This window comes from Hipposideros armiger, unplaced genomic scaffold, assembly GCF_001890085.2.
Source record: "Hipposideros armiger isolate ML-2016 unplaced genomic scaffold, ASM189008v1 scaffold_48, whole genome shotgun sequence".
Lineage (NCBI taxonomy): Eukaryota > Metazoa > Chordata > Mammalia > Chiroptera > Hipposideridae > Hipposideros > Hipposideros armiger.
Window position 1 is genome coordinate 3442483 of NW_017731398.1, and position 23681 is coordinate 3466163.

Sequence of the window (23681 nt, forward strand, 5' to 3'; positions counted from 1 at the left end):
GGAGTATTTTTCTTTCTTTCTTTCTTTCTTTTTCTTTTTTTTTTTTTTTTTTTTTTTTTACAGAGTAGAGCATATTCCCTGGAAAGCTTATTCCTGTTTATTTATGGTTTTGCTGTTAGTGACAAAGGGATTTTTTTCATTCACATTTCTAACGGGGCGGCAAGCCTAGGAACACTGTGACTTTTGTATGTTTATCTGCTGCAAACAGTAATCGTCTTCCCCTTGCTTTCCGATTTTTAAAAAGGCAAAGGCGCGTGTTGGTTTGACAAAGGCGCGGCTTCAGCACCCTGACACCGTTTTCTTCCCTCGTCTGGCTGCGCTGACCAGACTTCCCAAAGCGGCCTCCTGGTCTTTTCCTAACTTAGTGGAAATGTCTGTCTCGCTATTGAGCATAATGCGGGCGGAGGCTTGGAGAGCGGCGTCTGCTTTTCCTTGGAGGAAACCTCTGAAGGGAACTGCTTTTACAAGAGCACATCAGAAAAGCACAGATTGGCCTGCGCGCCTGCGAGGGGCTCCCGGCCCCCTCCCCGCGCTGCCCACGCTCTGCCCGGGGGTGAAGTTTCTCCTGCGTTTCCGCTTGAACGGCATCCAGCTGCCTCGCCTTTAAAATGCCAGGCCGGCCGCCGCTCCGCTCAGAGCCCCCTCTCGGCGGCTGGCCCCGGCTCGCCCGCACCGCCGGGGCGCTGACTCAGCCGCAGCCCGGCCGCTGCCCGCCGAGCCGAGCCGGGCCTGGCAGCCCCTGGCAGCCCCGCGCCCACCCTGTGCGCAACCCCCTGCGACCCCGGCCGAGCAGCGCGCGGCAGCCAGCCAGCCAGCCAGCCAGGGCCCCGAGAGCGCAGGGGACCGGCCTCGCCAGGTAAGGATGCGGGGGCGCCCGGAACCCGCCAGGCGTCTGCGGGCTGGGGCGCAGCATCCTCGGCGCTGCGAGGGCGGCGCACAGGGGGACCCCGACCGCGGGCATGGGGTCTGTTGCTCCCCGCCGCCGCCACGATGGAACCCGCGTGGCCACCCAGGCTGGGACCCCTCCTCCTCGGTGGCGCTGCGCCCGGGTGCGCCTGGGTCGGGGGGAAGGCCAGCAGGTCGCCGCAGCCCTGGGCTGCTTGGGGGAGCCGCGCCGTCCCGCGCTGCAGCGCCCCGGATCGCTACACCTGGGGAGTGTGGTGCTGTGTTCAGGCACTGTCACGCTCGCTGTTCTGCCATCGCCTCTCCATTTGGGGGTGCTCCGCCCCCCCTGCCACTGAGGGGTCTGAGCAGCGTGAGCTGACACTGAATCAAAGTTAGAAATTCCGTCTCGTCAAGTTCAGCGCTTAAAATGCAGTCCCTTCCTGTGGCTGGCAGTGACAGAACCGATTTCTCTGTGCAGCCAATGAAGGTCACCATTGAGGTAGCTTCTGGAAAAAGTTCTCTCGGTGGCAGCCTTCCCAAATGTCAGGTCTCGGCTGGGGCTGTGTTCTGATCTGGGGCGAAAAGCTTAACACAACCTTTCCAATAGTGTAAGGGCCTGCTTGGGTGCTGCTATTTGGGGGAACGTGTGATAGAACTGAATTTTATAATAGTCTGTTGCCCACAGGGGAAGTTCTGAAAGGGAAAGACAGTTAGGAAAGACCAAGGCGGTTCTCACTAGATGCTGAGTAAGGTCTCATGAGGCTTTGGACCTTCCAAGTGGGTTCAGGACATCATAAAGCCGAACATCCAAGGCCTTGGATGTGATTTACAAATCGGATTTGGCTTAAGACTACATTTTCACAGATGGTTCAGCCTAAGACACGGACCACCTCTGAGGACACGTCGGAGGGAAAACTGTGCAGAAAAACTTGCCCAGAAAAAAACGGTTCTGAAACCAACGACTTCACATTTATCCAAAAGGGAAATTGGGGGCAGGCTGCTCGTTTGTTCTATGTAAGCTTTGCATTCATAGATGCTCATTCCAAACGATTAATTGCCCAATCGCTTTTTCCAGCTGTATTTTTTTTTATTTCTGAACGACCTACAAGTAATGAATGCATGGAATGGAATGTGTCTCTGAACTCAGATGCATCTAGAACATCACAGCAAATTTCTAGCCATTAGCCACTGAAGATGTAAATTTAAAACAAACCAGGTTATGGTGGAATAAGGAGCTTTTCAAACAGCATGGACGTTAATTAGCTTGGGGGAAAAACAGTTTGTCTAGACGCTCAATAACTGTTCATACACAGTGGTTTAGAGGACCCCATCTTTCCCGTTTATTTCCTTTGTGGGTTGATGAAACAGGCAGCCATTCTGAATATACTGCCTTGCTAGTTAATTTTTCTGCAAAGCGATATTTAGATGACCAGGCCACACCGTCCCAGCACAGATCAAAATCTGCAGCCCTAAGGTGGTTCGTGTGTCGTAGCATTCAAACTCGACAGCGTTTCCATGATTTAAATGGAAAATGAAATGATATTAAGGAAAATGTCCTTAAATTATCCTGTCCGGCCACAATAGAAAGAAGGGTGTTTATAAAATTGTCAAGGTGCCAAGACTCTGAGGTCAGTGCTTATAACAAGCTCTGGCCATAACGCACTCAGTCTTGGCATTGAATGCTGTGGAACTGGTCCACGGCCATGAATGTCGTAGATAACCGAGGTTCACATTAAAACATTGAGTGCCGATGTTTCCAAATACTTCAATTGTTTTGGAAGGAACTATTCCTAAAGTGCACTACAGCCTTCCTAGGATCAGGGAGCTGGCTAAGGGGAGGCGGTGCGTTTCTCGACGACGCAAGACCAGCCCTGTGAGAGTTGGTGGGTGAGCTTGTGCCCACAGGGGAGGAAGAACGCTGGCGTTTGCAGCAGCCGGCAGATCAGCACTTAGTCCTGCCTCTGCCCCTGGTCAGATGGCCTTAAGCGAGTTGCCCTTTGGAGCTGCAGTCCCCTCATCTGTAAGCCCCGCGAGAATGGATGCCTAAGTCCGTTCCGTGTGTCAGTCACTTACTATGTGGTAATAAGCTTTTTATACGGGCTGTGACTGAATCCCCGGTCACAATTCTTATCCCCATGTTCTTACGAGGAAACTCATGATCAGAGAAGCAATTTGAATGACCCCAAGGTTAGTTCAGGGTAGGAGAGCTGGCAGCTCCCAAACCCGGGTCGCCGGATTTGATCACCTGTGCTGCACCTACCTGTCACCTGAGGAGAAGTCAGTTCTCAGAAACAGACAGACAGAAAGGTGGGAGGGCAGGAGGGAAGCTGCATTTAACTATGATTAGCAATTCCACTTTGAGAGGCTGAGGGGAAGGGAGAGAATTCACGTTTGGGGCTGCAGGAGTGGTCTTTCTGTAACTGGTCTCTCTCTGCATGGGAGCCCCTAACTCCTTCTGAGCTCAGGTTCCCCGTTTATAAACCTAGGGAATGAATGCCTTCTTTGCTGGGCTGACGGCTGCGTACATGAGAGAGCTGAGCACACAGTGGGTGGTTTACAAAGTCCTCATGTCCCTCCCTCTCGCAGTCTGCTCCTGTCCCCTCCTCACCCCCCCCCCCCAACTGCAGGGTTCCTGTCCCGAGCACTTGCCCTTGTGGCTGGACATTCCGGGGCGGGGGGCACCTGCTGTGCCCAGGGCTGGGATGCTGCCAGCCCTCCAGGTGGAGTGCCTGGAAAACTTACTCCAAGGGCAACACAGAAGGACAGTGTCCTCTTAGATGGGGACAGATCTGGTGCCAACGGCTTTGGCCTCCAGCCTCTCTCCTCGGGTCCTTCCCGCTTGCTGACCACACGACAAAAGAGAGAACGTGACCCCGGAATCTCAGTAGCTGACTGGCCTCAGGGCACACATTTCATGTTTGTACTCTGTGCTTATGGGAGCTTTTAAAACTTTTTAAATTCTTTACATTGTTTTTATTGTTTACATTATTTCTAAATATTTCATTCTACTCCGTAACACAGCTTTGTTTTAATATAAAAGGCAGCCCGCCCGCAACACCACCCTGGGCCATATTCTCACACCCTCAGTGGTGTGTGTGACCCAGGAAGGGAGGTCAGGCCCTTCCTCTAAGCGATCGGACTCCTAGTCCTCAGCTCAGAGCAGCCCAGGGACTCCCAAAGGGCATTTCATCCCTACCCGTGGGGTGGCATGATGGAAAGAAACCCTGTGTCCCCCTAGAGGTGACAGCAGGGTCAGAAAGATAGCACTGCTGCAGTCCAGGCCTGTGGCAGACGCTGGGACTGAAATACCATGTTTTTTCACGGACATGACTTTTCATGCTCAGGTGGCCATAACAAGTTGACCACAGGAGGCACGCATGATGACATGGTTGTCACCCAGCCGTTGGCATCGACAGCTAACAAGTGGCCTGGAAGCGTATGGCCTTTATCATCATGCCCTGCTCCCTCTGGCCACACTGACTTCTCCTTGGCTCAGACAGCGCTCCCGTGTTCTAGAAGACTGCAGATAGATGGCACACGATCCCTCCCTCGCCCAGAGCAGACATCGCTAGTCAATCATGACACTCCTTCCCACGGAGCCAGAGGGGGCCAACAGAGTCCTTCATTATTTAGTTGGCTACTGACAGGAAGATGATGAGGAGCTTTAAGTCCCAGGAGTAGGGTGACGGCCCCCTCCCCTTTCCCGCACGTCCCTCCTAATAAGCTGCAGGCACCCAGCACAGCGATGAGGCCCCGTGTCTGGGGACAGCCACGACACCTGGTCCCTGGAGAGCACGGAGGGACATGCCATCTAAACCTCCATCAATAGTCTGGCTGCTCAGCTTCTGAGACGACCCTCGCATGGAAAGTTTGTTCCCCTCTCCGAATAACCAACGTTTGGGGGGTCTGCTCTTCTACTGGGGCCCACGGATGGACAAATGCACATTCTGGACTCGGCTGCCAGGGAGTGACCTGGGCTCCATCAATATCATCAACCACAAGGCCGAGCTGTTCTGTGCCAGTCGGCACATGCTCCCCTCCCTGTGTCCTAGTTAAAACGTTCACAGGTTCATTCTGTGTCTGCAGAGCAGAGACACGCTGCCCCCGGAAGCAGGCCGAGCTTTGAAAGCCCTGCCTCTCCCCAGCGGCCACGTCCCCACGCAAGTGAGGACGCTGCTGCTGACCAATGCACACACCCAGTGACAGCCAAGTCTCCTAATGTCCCTCCTCCGATGTCTGACGATACTCCTGAGGAAGATAATGGGGTCTAGATTAGTGTGGGGAGGGCAGGCGTGCCGTATTTCAGGGGTCAGACCACTCTCCAGAATTGACTTCCCCACTTACACTCCGCTCCTCACCTGCCCCGTGCCACCAACGCTCTTCAGAGGGGGTCCCCCAGCTGTGAGTCCAAGGAGGGGACCCTTTGACCACTCACCAGACAAATGCTACCCCTCCTAGAGGCATGTCAGACGCACAGGTGGTGGGGGGTGCGGGGCAATGTAAGGGAAGGGCTTCCTACATGTGCAATGTGGCCAGGACGGCGTAGGGATGGTGGCAGGAGTGACTAGGCTTCGACACCCCACAGGTTACAGAACCTTGGAGCGATTCTCCCTGGGACACGCGGGGGCCTCTACCTCTGACAGCTGTGTGACCACCGGCTCGTCACCCCACTGCTCCGAGCTACAGCTTCCTCATGGGTCCAGTGGAGAGACGCACGCCGACCTGCTAAGTTTTCGGAGGAGCTTACAGAGGAGGCTGTGACGTTAACCAACGTCCCTGCTTCTCACACAGCAGGCCCAGAGAAATGTGTGTGGAGCCGGAGCCTGACCGTGAACACATAACTCTCACTGCAGGAACGCAGCAGAGAAATCCTGGAAGGATGGCCGGGGAGGCTCGCGGTGCCATGCAGACTCAGGCCCAGCCCCGCAGCCCTGAACCAGACCTCCCGGCACAGGACTGGCACCGCACGCTGTAAACAGCTCCCAGGGGGCTGGCAGGCACAGTACACTTCAGAACCAGCGACCCTGCCTGGGGAATGACAACAGGCTGCACGCTGGCTGGATTTCGCCGACGAATCCCTCGGCGTCCGCAGCTCATTCTGTCTGGACAGGCAGACGAACGCCCTGTTTCTCCTTCAGACCTCGAGACACACAGTAGCTCCCACCGGGGCTTCACACAGGACGCTCCCTAATATCCTCGTCTCAACAGGCGTCACGATGCAGCCGGCTGTCAGCCTGCCTGTAGCCAAAGCTCCGCTGTCCAGGCTGGTGGCTTCAGTCTCCATGGCACAGCCCCGGGAAATCACGGACGGACAGACGGTAGAGCCCGTCTGTGGGGAAAAACCCATCCTTGCCCCAAGGTCTGAGGCAAGCGTGTCTTCTAACCACGACTCCTTGACCACAAACGTCCCAAACTGCTCCGATTTCTGTCTATCCATCAGGAAGAGTCTCTGTGTTCACCCTGGATCTGTCTCACGGTATTTTTTTTTTCTTCACTTTTTTTATAGAGTGAGCTTTGGAGTTGCAGATAATTTGCTTCTCCGGAGAACAAGGATGCTAATAGCTTACTAGCTGAGTTATTAAGATTTGGGTTCAGAGCAAGAAACATTTACCATCTATTTTTAAACGTACTTGTTCTGGGGGGAAAAAAAATCTTTTTCTGACTATTCAAGTTATAGATGTACTTTCCAGATGTCTTGGGGAAATATTGAAGCGTGTAAAAGAAGGATGTAGTAGGTAGCTACGATGCCAGGCCCATACTGTCATTTTAGTGGGCCCTCCAGTTTTTCCCCTCGACACACCTCTGTGGTGTTACTGTTTGTTGGCTTGTTTTCATAACCAGAATTTGTGAGAATGAACCTGAGTAAACCGTGACCCTGAACACAGGAGGTTGTGGTGGTCAGTGGCAGCAGGGGTGCAGGACAAGGAAAGATCGTGGAGAGTGAGTTTGATGTGGGCTCTGAGCAATTTCAGCCGCAGAGGCAGGCAGGTGGCATTTCAGGGAGGGTGGGTCGTGGCAGAAGGGACAGAGCCTCAGGTGATTTCATATGTCCACAAATTCTTTGACACTCACCCCAGGGAGCGGTGGTGTCCATGTCCCCTCCCCTTGAACCTGGGGGGGGGGGCCTTTGTAGCTGCCTCAAAGAAACAAATGAGGTGGAAGTGGCACTTGGTGACTTCCGGGGCAGGGTTAGGAAAGGCCACGGGGCTATTGCTGGTCTGTCTTGGGACTCTCACTCCATGACCCTTGAGTTGCTGTGTCAGGGGTCTGCCATGTGGAGAGGCCACGTGTGGACGATGATGCCTGAGGAGCCCGCTGTCCCAGCCCCAGCTGTGTGCATCTGCCCAGCATGAACACCAGACATGCGAGTGAAGGAGCCTTTCCCCTCCCGCCCCAGCCACCACCCGACTAACTGCGTCAGAACTCTGAGCGAGGCCCACCCGCCGAGCCCAGTTACCCTCCAGGTTCCTCAGCCAAACAAATGAGTGTTAGTTGTTTACAAATAAATAACCACAATGGCCTCTTCAGTCCTCAGGGGAACATAAGATTGTCACGGGCAATGTACCTGGAGAGATTGGCTGGGGTCACAGCCTGGGGGGCTGCGGCACTGTGGCCTGAGTCCCCCACACAGCTGGGCCACGAGGCCTTGCCTGGACAGCACAGAATCGCAGCACTGGGGGTCATGCCATCATCTCTGTGTGGGCATGGTTCTCGGTGCTCTGTGTGACGTCACCCCTCTAAGCCCCACCCGACTCTAGGAGCTGGGTGCCCTGATCGTCACCCCGATTTTACCTCCGTGGAAACTGAGGCCTGGAGGGGTTAAATAATTTACCCAAAATGCACTGCTAGTAAATTGGATTTGGGCTGAGATTCCAAACCCAGGGACCTGCTCCAGCCCCTCCTCTCAGCCCTCCGCTCGCTCCGTCTCTGTGGAGGCTGCTGGAATACAGATGACATGTGCATCCGAAGGGGTAGGTGCCTAACAGCGTCAGGCGCTGAACTTGCTCTTGTCTGCGGGGAAGACCCAGCCCACAGGGCCCCCGGGCCACCAGGAAACTTATTAGAAACGCAGTTCCTAGTCACTTGTAACCTTTGCTCGGATCGCAGGGGACACTGCCTGGGTCTTGCTCACTCTCTCTTACGGCCAGAACTGTGCACAGTCCCCCTGCATCCGTCTCTGGTGCACAGACGCAGGAGAGCGTCTGCCCAATCTTCAACCAGGCTGATGCCTGACGAATCCTGAAACAGACGTCTTACAAGCTGCACGTCCTCCTGGGAGGCTGGGGTGGGCTCTGCGTGCCTGAGGAGCAGAGCGCAGGGCTGCCCGGCCTGGTGGTTTGGCGTACCAAGAATAATGAAAAGTACGATTGCAGCGTCTACCGATCTCTGACACAGCCTGCCCAGCCCTGCAGTCCTGAGCATGGGGCTTTGCATACACACTCTCTGGCCTCGTCTGGACTCAGATGATCTTGCTGGGCTCAGAGGAGAGAAAGCATTGGCAGAGGATGAGCACGGCGGCTTCAGGTTCAGCAGAAAACAAGCAGACACTTTCAAGGACTCTAAACGCCAGAAGGGTAATTAATAATAACGCACTGAGCCATCTCCCCGTTCCTGCACCCGTGGTGACTGGGATGTGACGTTCAGCCAGGTGCTGAGTGACAGTCTCTGCACAGGAGGTGGACAGCGGGGGCGGCTGGGCCTGGCGCAGTGCGCACACCCCAGCGGAGCCCGCCGCCTCGCGGTCCAGATGGCCTGGGGCAGCGGACTCCTCCCGCGCCCACTGCCTTCCCCAGAAGCCTTCCCCAGCCTTCCCCGCTGATGCCCATGTTCACTGTTGCATCTGAGCTGACAGCCCCGGGGGACAGGTGTCACTGCCCCATCATCACAGGGAGCCTGGTGACTGGTGGACTGAGCTCGTTTGAGACCGCCAAGTCTGCACGTCTACCTGTCTCGCTGGCTGTCCGGTGGGAGGCACTATTCACTCGTGGGGTCAAAGACAGAGATGCTTCTGCACCCAGAATTTTGCAGGAAAGGAAGGAAGGTGACAACACCGTCACTACCGCCTCGTCCTAGAGAACAGCTCTGGCCTCTTGTCCAAGGCGTTTGCTGCCGCTGTGAAGACTCTGCCTTCTAGGATTCCACCCACCCTCGCCCTTCACACTCACCCCCCCAAAAGGCTCCCCATGTCTCCCCTTTTAGGACTCCTGGGCCTGGTCCAGAGAACAGGCCCAGGTGACAGCAGGCAGAGGGCATTCCCTGGGTGGCCACGTGTCGTGGCTCCACGCGTGTGGCCACTGTCTGCCGTGTAACGCCCACCGCACCTTGTAGAAATCTAACTGCATCAACCAGCCTGGAATGGCTTACAGCAGCCCCTGATGGCCAGGCCCCCGTGGCAGCCCTGGTGACTTGCAAGGCCAGGCCCTGCTGGCTGTGGTGACCGATCTCTGTTCCGGCTGGCAGGGCAAGAGCCATGGGCACGTACGCTTCGCACAGCCTCCTTCCAGAGTGAGGAGGAGGGGGCTGAAAGAAGCCGAGGGCTGGCAGATGGAAGCTGCAATATGTAGTCACAGAAGACATCCTTTTACAAGTCCAGGCTCTTGGCCTCCGTGTGTGACAAAGGTTGCATGTTCTGCCTCACGGCCTTGTCTGCTTGGCTCTGAAACTGCACACTTTCACACATGCCATTTCACACGTGGCCCAGCAGCCATTTCCCTTGGGGGTCACTCACTTGCCCAGATAGGCCAGCATCCCTGACTCAGAAGCCAGTTCACGTCCAGCCACCTCAAGAAGCTGCAGATGGAGCACGTGGCCTGTGCAGTCTCAGTGCTGCAGGATCATGCAGGCATTGTCGGGGGGAGGGGGACCGCTGGGCTGGCCGCCGGGAAGGCAGCCCCTTTGTTCCCAGGGCAGCGGCAGCCAGGTTTGGTGTTGCGTCCCCTCCTGGGTGTCGTGTCCTCACTTTGAAATGGAGCTGGGGACCGGTGCCCGCCTGGTAGTGAAGGTTAATGAGCACACTCGGTCTGGAGGGCGGGGAGGCGAATCTGTTCTCTGAGTTCCCAAGTTTTGGCATCCGCCCCAGCCACAAGATCTGGAAAACACTGATAATCTTCCTCTGGGGTAGGCCACCGGGTTTTAGGACCCTGTCCTTGCCTCAGACAAGACAGGGGAGGGTCCCCAGGCAGGCCCTCTGGGTCAGACTCTACCATCTGCGGGGGGGATCCCATGTGAACTTATGGCACACCCTGGACCTGGCAGTTCACAGTCGGGGTTTAAGAGGCCTGGCTGAGTCCTGCTGTGAAACTCCAGCCCATTTCTGCTTCCCTGAGAGCCACCAATGACCGCTGCCACAGGCCCCAAGGCCGAAAGGCTGGGGTCAGAAACATGGGTTTGCTCCAAGCGCAGCTGCGCCGTTGCTCTGAGACGGAGAAAACCCCTCTATCCCCTGTGTTCTGATCTCTTCATCTATGAAATGGAGGGAAGGGGACAAGGTCCATGTTTTGAAAGTAGGGTCCAAGGAACCCAGCGAGACAGATGCGGCAGACGACCCTCCAGATACTCCTACTGCTGGCGAGGGTGGGAGGAAGTGGGGTTCCGAAGGAGGATACAGTTAAGGAAGAGGGAAAGACCAGGCAAAGAGGATCAGGTAACAATTGCAAATTCTGCACAGCATAAGTGCAGGCGCTTGTGATGTTACCGTTAGTACTTTGCGACATCTTAAATTTCTCCAACAGTTAGAGCAGGAGCCAGTCTTGACCTGGCCGCGAGTCGGGCAAACTCATCTCCCACCCCAGCACATGCAAATGTACAATACTGAAATTTACAGTTTCTTTGTATTTTACAGAAATCACATCACATTTGGAGTTTTGTTCCTCAACTTATTTTTTCCACTTAACAAAATTTCCTAGACGGTGTGTGTGTGTGTGTGTGTGTGTGTGTGTGTGTGTGTGTTAACATACTTCAGCGTACCCCATGACACAGATACACCATGGCTGTTTGAACCGTTCCATATTGACAAGATGTTCAGTTCGTTCCCAGCTCTTCACTGTTACCACAATGCTACAATAAACATCCTGCAAAACCCCAAGCAAAAGAGCAACGGAAATTTGACCAAACACGTATGTGCACCTCTTCAGGCCTGGGCTTCCACGTAATCATTAAAGGCTATTGGCAAACGACCAATGTTTCAGTCTCATCCTCTCATGTTGTACAGCACACAATCAAACAGCAGTTGCTGAATAATCCTGAGTAGTTTACCTCACACGGTTTTCATCTGTCTCAAAGCACCGAGGAGCAAAACTACAATTCAAGACATGCCAAGAGGGAATGGCCCCAGTAAACATCCCGGGTTCTCACTTCAGAACCCTGGAGAGCAACACCGCAGCGGCATTGTCACAGCAGACACAGGCGCTATAGTCTTGTTAACAAGAAGCAGAGCCCACTTTGAGTGAGCTCAGCTCCATGTTCGGTCAGGTGACCTGCCTGAACCCGAGCTGCTTACCAGAGCACGCGGTAAACCCTCTCTACAAAGATAACGCCATCCAGAGCCAATATAACTGCCCAGTATCCCAGAGAGGTTTTTATCAGGTGCATCAATACATTGAATCAAAAGAAAAAGAATCAGGGCCGGCCAAGTGGCTCAGTTGGTTAAGAGTTGGCTTAAGAGTGCGAGCTCTGAGCAACAGGGCTGCCAGTTTGATTCCCACATGGGCCAGTGACACTGAGCTTGAGCTGAGCTGTCGCTGACCTGCCAACAGGTGGCAGGATGGCTCAGCTGGTGTAACAGCAAGATTGCCTGTTCGATGGTGGGCTACGCCCACCCACAACTAAGATGGAACTCGGCACCTTGAGCTGAGCTGCCACCAGGATGGCTCAGTGGATAGAGTGTGCGCTCTTAACAACAAGGCTGTTGTTCTGACTAACGCATGGGACGGTGGCTACGCCCACCCGCAACTAAGACTGAACACAGCACCTTGGGCTTAGAGGCCACGTGCTGCCGACAGGAAGCCAGATGGTGACTGGCGCCCTCCACAACGAAGATTGTAGAACAACAACTTGGCTGGTCCCCCTCCCCAATTCCCCAACACTGTTCCCCTCCTCCAATTCCCCAATAAAATCTTTAAAAAAAAAAAAGAATCAGCAATAGAAGCAGACCCACAGACGACAATCCACACATCGGGATTCTCAAATGTGGTCTTTAAAAATTTGTGATTAATACGTTTAAGAAAATAGGTAACAAGGTGGAAATTTTCTCTAGAGGCATGGAACGTTTTTTAAAGGATCAAATGGAAATTCCACAACTGAAAAGCAGAGCTGAAGGGAAAATCTGAAGAGATAAGACACATCAGAAGGATGTGTGAGGACCTCTTAACCGTGGTTGTCTCTGGAGATGAGCTGGGTCACTGGGGATCCAGTTATAAAACTGCTTTTCACTGTTACAACTTTTAAAAGTTTGAACTGTGTACAACTGTGTATACAAAAATGTTCAATGTAATCCTCGCAAAATTAAAAAATAGAATTACCATAAGATCCAGCAGTTCCACTTCTAGATGTGTGCCCAAAAGTGTTGAAACAGGGTCTCAAAGAGATATCTGTACACCCATATCCACGAAAGGGGGAAACAGCCCACATGCCCATCACCTAAGGACTATATAAGCAAAACGTGGTCCATCTATACAAGTGGAATATTAGCCTTAAAAAGGAAGGATGCTCTGACACCTGCCACAACATGGATGAACCTTGAGGACGTTATGCTGAAATAAGCCAGTCACAAACAGACAAGTACTGTATGATTTCAGTTGTCTCAGGGACCCTGCGTTGTCAAACTCATAGAGACAGGAAGGAGAATGGTGGGGAAGGGGGAACTGGGTTTTACTTTTGCAAGGTGGAAAGTTCTGGAGATGGACGGTGGTGACGGCCGTACAACAACGTGAGTGCCCTTAATGCCACTGAACCGCACACTTAAAAGTGGTTCAGATGATGCATTTTATGTTTTACATGTTTTATCAAAACCTTGTTTAAACGTTATCATTTTAACCAGAGAGAGAGGAAGAAGGGGCAGCATTAGAACGAAGCGTGGCAGCTCGCCACACTGTGCCCAGCGAGGAGCTGTGCGGGCCAATCCTTCTTGCCAGGCCAGGTGACATTGTGGGGAAGGGCGCCCTGGGAAGTAACTGCCTCCTGCTGTCCTGCTCTGTTTCAGCCCCGTCGGTGCCCGTGCCCACTCTCTGAGTGAAAGCACACTGCTCTCCTGGCTCCCAGCTGCGATGCCCAGCCATCCCCCCATCTGTCGTGCAGCGACCCGATCCAGGCTGCCAACCCACCCAGTGGCCCTTGTGAAGTGGTGACCACTCCGACCAGCAGGTCAGTGCCCGCTGGGAATGGGTGAGAAGGAAGACGAGGTCTGAGCGAGGGGATGGTCCCCTGTGGTTACAGAGACTCCAGGACCCGCCGGCCCAAAGCCTGCACAGGTGTCCTTCTGCAGCTCCGGAGTGGGTAGGGCACATGGGTCCCCACTGCTTCCGGCAGAGGAGGGGGAGGCATGCAGAGGCCTAGGGTTTGGGATGTGGGACCTTGGGTAAGTCACTGCCCCTTTCTGGGTCTCAGTTTCCACATTTATATGATGGGCATATGATGCCTGGCTAACTTGGCCCCAGGGCTGCTGTGAGGATCACACAATTAACTCGATGTGAGAATGTTCCAAGAATTCAGGGCTGGTCATAGTGATGGTGGTTCCGTGGAGGGCAGGAGAGCACCAAGCTGTCACTCCAGGGGGACAGGTAAGAAGGGAGGTTGGTGCCCTACCTGCCTACTGCATGGCTCTCCGCAGGGGTGGAAGATGGTACCAGCCAACCCCAAGCCGGACGAGGAGCCCGCAGCCGCAGCCGCAGCCGCTGCCGCCGCGAGATGGAGGAGCCCACGCCCGAGCCCGTCTACGTGGACGTGGACAAAGGACTGACCCTGGCCTGCTTTGTCTTCCTCTGTCTCTTCCTCATTGTCATGATTATCCGCTGTGCCAAGGTCATCATGGACCCTTACAGCGCCATCCCCACGTCCACCTGGGAAGAGCAGCACCTGGATGACTGAGGCGTGGTCGCAGGGCTGCCAGGATGCGCCACCGACCTGCCAGGATGCGCCCCCGGCCTCCCAGGATACGCCACCGGCCTGCCAGCCCCTAGACACGAGGAACGAACTAGGCCCCCGGGGGTAGGGAGGACGTTCAACTTGGCCTCGCTTCCTCTCCCACGAGCACCAGAGTGACAGGCTCGGGGTGCTGTGAGCGTTCCTGCCATGGCCAGTCCAGGAACCACTGTGACTATGGGGCGGTCACCTCCCCAGGCCCCAGCACAGACACGCACCATCACACCACAGTGGTCTCGTCCTGAGGAGACCTCCTGCCCTTAAAATTCAAACTAGCACATGGGCTGGCCCTGGGTGTTCCCGGCACAGGCGTCCCACCGGACCCCGCCTCCCCATGGGCCACTGGCGCAGCAGGTGGCAAAGCCGGAAGGGAGATGGAAGGGGCCTCACCAGAAATCTCACACAGGGCATAGGGCTGCTTCCCAGCCGTATTTTTTTAAACAAGAGGGGTATATTTTTCCTGTTAAAAATGAGATGAGCATTTTAGAAATTTGGGAAAATGCAGAAAAATAGAAGGAAACGGGGGAAAAGAATACTTATAATCCCACCTCCCAGAAGTCACCATTCTGCAATACTTTCTCCCAGCCTTTTTCACACATATTTTTTTAAATAGTCACGTTCGCGACGCATGCGCGATGTTGTATCATCCGTGTACAGCATTCCGCCAGACCCCCTTCACGGCCGTCCCTGCTCGTGGCTGGCTACACAGAGTCCCACCAGGTGGCTAGGTCGTAGCTTAATAATCATCTCCTTTGGTCACATTTATTGATTTTGCTCATTTTTCCTCGCACAAAATTATTCCACCCAGTAACCTCTTGAGAGTCTATAACATGCATATTGGATGGGGAGACCAGGGTTCTAGCCCTGTAATCACTCAAAGGCTGTGTGACTGGGAGCAGGTCCCTTCACCTCTTGGTGTCTCAGTTCCCTCACATGACCACGTGAAGGAAAAGCCCTGCCCGTTCTATTGTGTGTAGACCTCACGGGAATGAAAGGACAGGAGGGGGCTGCTTAAATGAAATGTGCCATAGGTGGGTGCGGGCGAGGACTGAGCTGGTGAGAAGGGGTCTCCTGGGGACTCCCTGTGCCCTCTTTTCCCTACGATCCACCCCACCTCTCACCCCGTCACCTACTATGACGTCAGAGCAGAGCCCACAAGCCTGGCCCCAAGTCCCAACTCCTCTACTTCCTTGCTATATGACCCCCAAGAATCACTCACCTTCTCTGAGCCCCAATTTCCTCATCTGCCAAGTGGGGGAATGACATCTACCTCACAAGGTGGTTGTGAGGATGAAATGAAAGAACACAGGCAAACCTAGTGTCCTTTCTTGATTCTGACACTCCAGAAGCCAGGGGTCTGAGAGGGGAGGAGCCGAGATTCTGGGTGCCCCCCCCCCGCCACCGTAGAGCCTGGAACCCTAGTTGTCCTCAGTTTCCTACAGGCTACTTCCAACAGGCCGAACCTCCCAGCCAGGACCCCAGTCAGAGGAATGCTCACAGCAACCTCTCTCAGCACCTGATCTCAAGGGATACAGTGTCTATTAATTTACGCAATTGTCATTGTCATCAGTATTCATATACACTTTGAAGTTAAACAAGACCGCCCGAATGCCCCTTCCTCTGAATGCATTCATCCCACCCGTCCAAGGCATGGCCTGCTGGCCGCCAGAAGAGACCTGCAGCTGTGAAGAAGCTCAAGACTCCCTTCCCACCAACCTGTGTCCCAGCCATGGGTCCCACTCCAACCCAGGCCACTGGGGAAACAGGTTTCCAAAGCACTGTCACAAAGGGACAGCTGGTAAAGGCAGTGGACCAAGATGCGTTGGAGGCTCTGCATCAGGAAAGGACCGAGAGCAGGGACCTGGAGCACTGCCTCAGGCCCCGCAGCAGCCTTCACTCTGCAGCCTACCTCAGAAATACCGAGCACTTCTGGGAAAAGCCCATCAGCGTGGAGTGACAATGTCTGTACATCAGAACCAGCTCCCAACCAGCTGGTGGCAGATCCCAAGGGACAGAGAGAGAGGTCTTGAAGACCTCACCTGGAGATGCGTTGGAACTCTCAGTAGTGAAAACCAGGATGCCCTCGGACCCGCTGCTCAAATGGTGACGAAGGACCAACAGCATTTGCAACACTGAGGAGCTTGTTGGAAATCCAAAATCACGGCCCCACTCCAGACCTAGAGGAGCAGAATCTCTGGGGTGGGGCCCAGAATCTACCAGCAAGACCCACCAAGTGATCTGTATGCACACGAATGGCTGAGAGGCACTGCCCTGGGGTCCCATTGTCCCGATAATTCCTTTCTAAACCTAGATTGGCTCCCACCCTATCTTCGCTCTTTTTCTGTTGTTGAAAGGGGACACAACACTTCGGAAAGGACAGAAAATTTAAAAATCACTCTCCACCCAAGTCTCCAACAAAACGGTGATTTTCATTGTGTGTTGGTATGTTCCCTTCAAATCCTTGTCCATATGCAAGATTTTTTCCCCCCATAAAGGCTATCTGTTACATAATTTAAAACATACTTTCTCCTAAAATTACATCCTAAGCGTGTTTCTGCTACAGTCTTCCCAGTCATCATTTCAGGGGTTATCAACCATGCCGCCTAGAGCACGTGCATAATTATCCAGGCTCCTACTAAGTGCTTGGGTTGCTGTCATTTTTCCTATGATCCATGCAGCAAGAGGAAAAAGAAAGGTAAAGACGGATATGCTGACCCCTGGGAGCCTGCTCAGCACAATGGAGAACAAGTATTTAAGCCGCACACCCTCCACCTAAGAGACACAAGGAGGAGAAAGACCTAAGAATTCGATGGTATTGGGGGGGGGGTACCACTGGAATTTCAAGCCCCCGCTGATGCTTTATATGCTGCTCAAGGAGGGAGATGTTCCTTTATGACCAGAGCGCCTTCACCAGCCTCTGGCTATCTGACATGAAGTTCGGGGCTGTGGATGGAGAGAGAAACTGTCCAGCAAAAGAAATGAATAGAATTGTAGCAGACGGGAAGCTGGCAGAGAGGAAGTGAAAAGCACTCAGAGAGGCCTGGGAGGTTGGCCATGCTCCAGGACTTCAGGGAAAATGTGGCCACAAAGGGACTCCCTGCCCCAGGGAACGGATGATGGACTGTCCAGACAGTGGTGTCTGCGGCCAGTTTTAAGAAGCTGCCTGCACGGTGCCCTGTCCAGCCCCTTCTGTTGATGCAGACCCTCAGTAAAGTCTGATACACAATCCACTTCGTGGCAGTGGTATGTGGGGACGCTTACGGCATCTGGGAGGTGGGCAAGTGAAGGGATGCAATCTGGAAAGGGACAGCAGTCCCAGGGACGCGAGGTCGCAGACCCGGCAGAAGCAGGAGGTGAGCATGAGTCACTAGGACAAATGTGACCCTGCAGATGCTCAGATAGGCTGACAGGATAGGATGTGGGGGGTATCAGGGCCTGTCATCTCTACTTCATTTTTCCCAGCGAGTCGCTTGCATGTCTGCATGTCCTTACTGAATTGAAAGAGCCATGTGTCCCTCTGCCATGAAGCTGTCCCCAAATGCCAGAGGCTGGCTCGATCCAAAGGGGCTGCATGCAAACAGCAGGCAGAGGGCATTGCAAAGCCTGTGTGTCCACTGGTGCGGCTGCATGCCCCCGCGGCCTCGCTGCTGACCGGTCCTGCTGTGGATGACGGGGGACACGCAGTGCCCTCTGTGGCCCAGTCTGCCAAAAGGTGCTCAGCTGAGCTCCTGGGTCCACGCCCACAGGCCCAGCCATTCTGTTCAAACAACACGAAGACAGGCTGGCTGTGTCCAGAGGGCAGGGGCAGAGGTCAAGGTGCTCCTTGGCCCTGCTGGGCTGGAGCTGGGGCAGGTGCTTTGATCATCCACCTGTGGTCACATTGTCACTTCACGTAGAGGTGGTAATGGCTTCACATGGTGACCTGTCCCCAGGGGTTCGCTATCCCTTAGCGCCTTCCAAACTCTGTAAATATTCTCCCATTAAACCCTCCTCAGTCATACTTTGGGGTGGGGGGAGGGGCATGTCTTCCCTGCTAGGACACTGGCTGACCCAGGTCCCAAAGAGAAACACCCCAGGTGGGATGGAGGGTCTTAGCTGATGGCCATCAAGGACAAGAGGATTTGGGGGGCGGGGGACAGTGGGGACGGCTGAGGACACAGCCAAGCGCAGTGTCGGTGCCGGGGACCTTGCACTTTTCCCTCTGGCCGGTGCTGGGATCTGACTCTTAGGGTCCTGGAGGCATTAAGGTGTGTGGGAGGGTGGACCCTGCACCTGCTCCAGGTGGTCACTGAAAGGTTTTAGGACAGAGGCTGGTTCCCTCAGACAGGGGTGAAGGGCTGTTTCCACTGACCAGGAAGGTCCAATGCAATCTTGGGTTCAGTGGTGTCAGCCTCATCTGTGCCTGCCCACGTGTCCCCATCCTCAGGTCAGGGTCCCTCTTAACCACCATCCTTACCCTAGCGAAGAGAGCTTCACACACAGCTTACTGGCTAGCAGCCCAGCCACCCAGACCTCGGCCGAGACCCTTAGCCATGTCTGTTCAGCTGCTAAGAGAAGCATTCTGACCGCTGCACATGTGCCTCTGACTCTCCAGCTGAGGCTTCGCTTATGAATTCTAGGTCTGGAGTTTCCCTTTCCCTGTGTGTCGAGGGCAACGGCAGTCGGTCCGCCTTGAACCTGTAAAATCTTCAATATTCCCACGACACCTAAGAGCCACTGTCTCCTGAAGCCTGGCTCTCAGCCTGCACTCCGTCCTCTGCCACCACTGGCAACACTTTGATAATTGTGACAACACTACATGCCTCAGGCTATTAGCGCCCCACTTCCCTCAGCAAGGAGGGTACCTCTGCGCTCATCAAATAGGTGACAGAATCAATTCCAGAACCTGCTTTTAAGAATCTGTTTCCTGAGGCCAATCCTGGTGCCAACTGCTTTTTTAGTCAGGAAGCAAGGACATTCTTAGGGGGTGAATTCAAAAGGGTTTAATTTAGGGACTCTTTTCAGAAGTGTAGCCAGGGTTCAGAAAGCCAGAAAGGGATGGGGAATAGTCCAGAACCGATGACAACGAGAACCCATGACCACCCCTTGTGTGGGGAGGAAACAGAGGTACCAGAATCCAGCAAGGGTTGTTGGGCCAGACGGAGGGGGACACAGTGGGACACGGCCACCCCAAATCACAGCCCAGCAGGGATGGAGTGAGGAAAACAAAACACTGAGGCTTTTCCCCTCCTGCCTGAGCCCCCACTGCCCCATCCCAACCAGAAGCCGGAGGGAGTGAGCCTGGGTGGTGTCGTCCACAGAGGCCACCCTCCCAGGACACAGCAGGCAGGATGGGCAGGCCACCTAGAGGGCTCTTGGGGTTCCTCCCCACCAACAGATCTTAGCGTCCTCTTCCTCCCTGGAAGAAGCAGACCACCCCAGACTCGCACTGCAACCCTTCCCTGGTCTCCAGCCTGCCGTCCGCCCTGCAGACTGGACCTGCAGGGCTCTCCAGCCCATGAGCCAGTTCCTCAAACTCAACCTCTCTCTGTGTACACACCCCATTGGTTCTGCTTGTCCGTGGACCCCGGCTGACTAGCAGGGGTGCGATTCTCTTTCCAATCCCAGGGGATACGGGAGGCCCCACCCAGACCCTCACTAACAAAGCTGAGGAAACAAATTGTTGACGGTCTCCCAAGGAAGCGGTACCACCTTGACCAACTGAGTTAATTCAAGAACATGAGGGGACGTCGCACCACGACAGTGCAGGGCTCCAAAAGTGGAGACAGACCACAGGGCTTTATTTATTATAGTCGGAAGACCGGCCTACAGCCACAGAGGGGTTCCCTGGTCCCCAGGGGCGGGTGGGGGCCCAGCCCCCTGTTCCCAGGAGAGCAGAGACAATGTCACGCTGGTGAGAGGGCAGGCAGCACTTTCCCGGCACACTGGCCAAAGCCGACGCGGTAACCGTCTCCCTGGCAGTATCCTGGAACAGAGGGGGACAGGGGTCAGCAGGAGGCCTCCGGGCTCGCAGGAATCAACGTCCCAGCAGCCGTGGTGTTGGTCGTCACACAGCCAGGCCCGAAGCAGTAAAGCGCCGCCAGAATGACAGACATGGAGTTTGGACAGAAGGACAGCCCTCTAGAATCCGGGCAGAGCCGCAGGACCCACTCCACAGTCAGGGGCTCTCGGAAGCACCCCAGGGGTGCTCTATGACTTTCCAGGCAGGTGGTCAACGCTCCCCACGTGGGTTTGGGTTCAAATCCCAGGACTGCTAATTAGCCTGAAGCCTGACTGCCTGAGTTCAAAGCCTGGCTCCTCCACCTACTGGCCCCATGACCTTGGGTACCCCTTAAATTCAGTTTCCTCATCTGTGCAATGGGTCTAACAATAGTACCCACGGCGTGGGAGTGTCATAAAGATGATATAAATTAACAGACAGAAAACCCCGAGAACAGCACCTGGCCCATGGCGAATGCTCAATAAATATCAGTTATCACAACGATGGTAAGAAGGTGATGGGGGCAGCCAGTCTCACCTCTGAGCTCAGGCCCTCGCCTGCAAACGGGAATAACCATCCTTATCTCTCGGGGTCGGGGGAAGCCCTAGCATGCTCTCTCTCACAGAGCAGATGTTCAACAAACGTCACTGTCATTCATTCAACCCATTTCCACAAAAGTGACGGACAGGCAGAAAGGGGGAGGAGCTCGTCCCCACGAGGAGGGTCCAGCCTGTCTAGACAAGCATTAGAGACATGTTTGCAGGGCTGAGAGAGCAGCGTGGAGGGCACAGGAGCAGAAAGGAGGAACACTGGAGCTGGGAGTTGAGGGGTGGGTGGGTGGTCAGGAGTTCACCAGGAGGACACGATGAACAGTGCAGGCCAGGCAGAGGAAACGGCACGCGCTAAGGCATGGAGACCCAGGCGAGAGATGCGTGTGCTGCGTCTGCTCAGCGATGCTGCCATGCGCGGGACCAAGAAGCCCTGTGATAGCGTTGGAGCCTCATCCTTGCTTTCCGCCCTGGAGCTGCACCAGCACCACCACCCACTGAACAGCACCGCCTGCTTCCCGCATGCAAATTCCAGTTACATCATCTCACTTCCCCACATGCCGTCCTGGTGGGCAAAGCTGGCCCCTGCCTCCCCGCTTACAGTCGGCGCAGTAGATGCCTGGACACAGGCTATCTGCACTGCAGAGCCCAGAATGATGGGAACCTGCCATGATTTTACCATTTCGCTCAGAGAGAAGGGGGACAAAGCGGGACTTCCGTGGTATTGGGACAGTGAAATTTAAAGTCCCGGTAGCTGGGGTGAAAGACACAGCAAGCAGAGTAGCCCTGGGAAGACCAGAGTGGGACTGAGGAGGACAGATGGCTGTGCAGCGACGGGACAGTGCACACAGGCAAGGAGATGAAGCCGCAGGCTTGGCTGCCCTCACCTGTTATGATGACTTCATCCCCGTCCAGCAGGAACTTCCTGCTCTGTCCGCTCCCCAGGTCAATGGCCTTCGTCCCCCTCCATGACAGCTCCAACATGGAGCCAAAGCTTTCTGGCTCCTTCATAACAGGAAAGGGAAGAGAGCGTCACATCGTTTACCTGCTGGTGAGGCTGTCCACTCCGGTGTAGACAGTGTGCAGAAAGGCCGGGGAGCCCTTTGCTTGGGTGGGGTACCCCGGAGCCCCTCACAGACCGTGTCCATGCGCTCGAGCCTCGGCACCCTGCCCGCTTTGTTCAGGGCTGGGGGAATGCCGGATCCCTCCCACTCGGAACAACAGGCTGCAGTCAGGACCTCACAGGAAGTGACGGGCATATACACCCCCAAATCATCATCTCTTAAGGTTCTGAGATTCTGCCACGGGCTGACAGTGGCACAGGGGGGAGGGCAAGGCCACAGCAGGGGGGCCACCTCAACCTGGGAGGGCGCAGTGTGAGGCGGTGACAACCACACACTGGCCGTTTCCTGACTATCCCCACATGTCATTCTGACTCTCCCTTGGAAGACAGATGCTGCCTCCCACTTATGCCGGCCTCTAGCTGAGTTTGGAAAGGAAGCCCCTTGTGCACAGAGACGCAGGAAGCTGAGTAGGACAGAGCTGTCAGACATGCCTGCCTGGGGCTGGAACCCCTTCTCGGGGGTGGGCTGAGTGCCCTACGGTCTGTGTGGGGAGAAGGGGAGCTCTATCTGAGTGGGCAGTTCCCCAAGGCAATCCGACACTCACCGGCCCGCTGATGGTTCCAGAAGCCAAGAGGTCCCTGGGCCGCAGGTTGCAGCCATTGACAGAGTGGTGAGTGAGCTGCTGCAGCATTGTCCAATACATGTGCTGCGGGCGACGGACACAGAGGTGGGGACAGGCCTCCCGGGTTCCCCGACCCGGCTCCTCCAGGTCACTTACAGCCAACGACAAGCCAGCCTCCTGCAGTTGCCCAGGGACCGTCCCCATCTGTCCCAGCCTCTCTGCTCCTGCTAGTCCATCCCCACCTTCCCCGAGCAGCTGTCCTCACGGCTCAGACCCTGAGTGTGACGCCTGCTCATCTGTCCATAACTACACTCTGCCCTGCGAACACCCTCATCACAGCAGAGGCCCCCTGTGGGCAAAACCTCGCTGTGTTTCTCACACCCTGGGCCTTGGAACAAAGGAACCCTAAGGAAGATCAGGCTGTGGGGAAAAGGGACCAGGTCCGCGTGCCCCCGAGAGGCTCAGAAGCACATACGCCCGAGCCTCCCCACGCCCCCAGCTTCTTAGATCTTCCACCCCTGGGGCTACACATCCAGGCAAAGGATTCTTGCCCAAACCCTTCAGGGAGGCCCCCCTATTTTTTCTCATTAGCCCAAGGAGCCCAGAATAAAGGTAAACTAGGACGGAAACTAGAGCAAACAGGAACACGTTGATTCAGAGGGTGTGCCAACGGTCGGGAAACACAAAAAAGGTGCCCGGCTGTATCAGTCGTCAGAGAAATGCAAAATGAAATCACAGCCCCCAGGATGGCCAAAATGACAGGGCAAGCACCACTACGTGCTGACCGGGATGCAGGGCAGCCGAAATGCTTCCATGCTGCTCGCGAGAGTGTAAACTGCACAACCCCTTTGGAAACCTGGCTGGGAGCTCCCCTGGGCGGAGTGGGTAGGCACGATGCGCTGTAACCCAGCAATTCCGCTCCGAGGTGCCCACCCGACAGACACGTGCACATGTGCACCGAAAGATGGGGCTAGAATGTTCCTGGTAACTCGGTAACAGCCCAAAGTGGAAACAACCCACGTGTCAATCGTGGAGCATTCATACAGCACGAGAACAATGAATCGGACAAACGGCAACATGGTTGAACCTCACGAACACAACGTTAAAACACAAGAAGCCAAAGGAAGAGAATACAGTGTATGATTCCATTTGTATAAAACGGAAAAGCAGGCGCCAGGAGAGAGGGTGCCCTTATTGGGGGCGCTGATGACATCACTGGAAGGGGGCTCCCGGGGGCGGCGGAGGTCCTGAAAATGTCCCATTTCTAGATCTTGGTGCTGGCTGCCCAGGGATGCTGACTTTGTGAAAATTCATTAAGCTGTACATACACTTATAATTTGCACATTTTCATCTATGTGGGCTGTGCTTCAATTAGAGTTTCGCTTAAAAATAAACAAGTTACTCTGACCCATCCAGCCCCTGACAGAAGACGGAGACCACAGCCT

The 23681-nt window shown here is 54.8% G+C and overlaps 1 protein-coding gene and 1 long non-coding RNA gene across 2 annotated transcripts in view; one reads left to right on the plus strand and one right to left on the minus strand.

Annotated features, from left to right (window-relative positions):
* The first annotated feature begins 218 nt into the window (after positions 1 to 218).
* On the plus strand, positions 219 to 17241 carry LOC109381386 (uncharacterized). The gene is made up of 3 exons (XR_002123716.1): positions 219 to 856; positions 13085 to 13245; positions 13712 to 17241. It is a non-coding gene; the product is annotated as an uncharacterized LOC109381386 (long non-coding RNA).
* A 2530-nt stretch (positions 17242 to 19771) lies between these two features.
* The window catches only part of FAH (fumarylacetoacetate hydrolase), a gene marked incomplete at its 5' end in the record, with an annotated part of 16836 nt that continues 12926 nt past the window's right edge, over positions 19772 to 23681 (minus strand). The window contains 3 exon segments of the mRNA XM_019640198.1: positions 19772 to 19987; positions 21438 to 21555; positions 22219 to 22311. Of these exon segments, the coding sequence (XP_019495743.1) occupies positions 19908 to 19987; positions 21438 to 21555; positions 22219 to 22311 (291 nt within the window).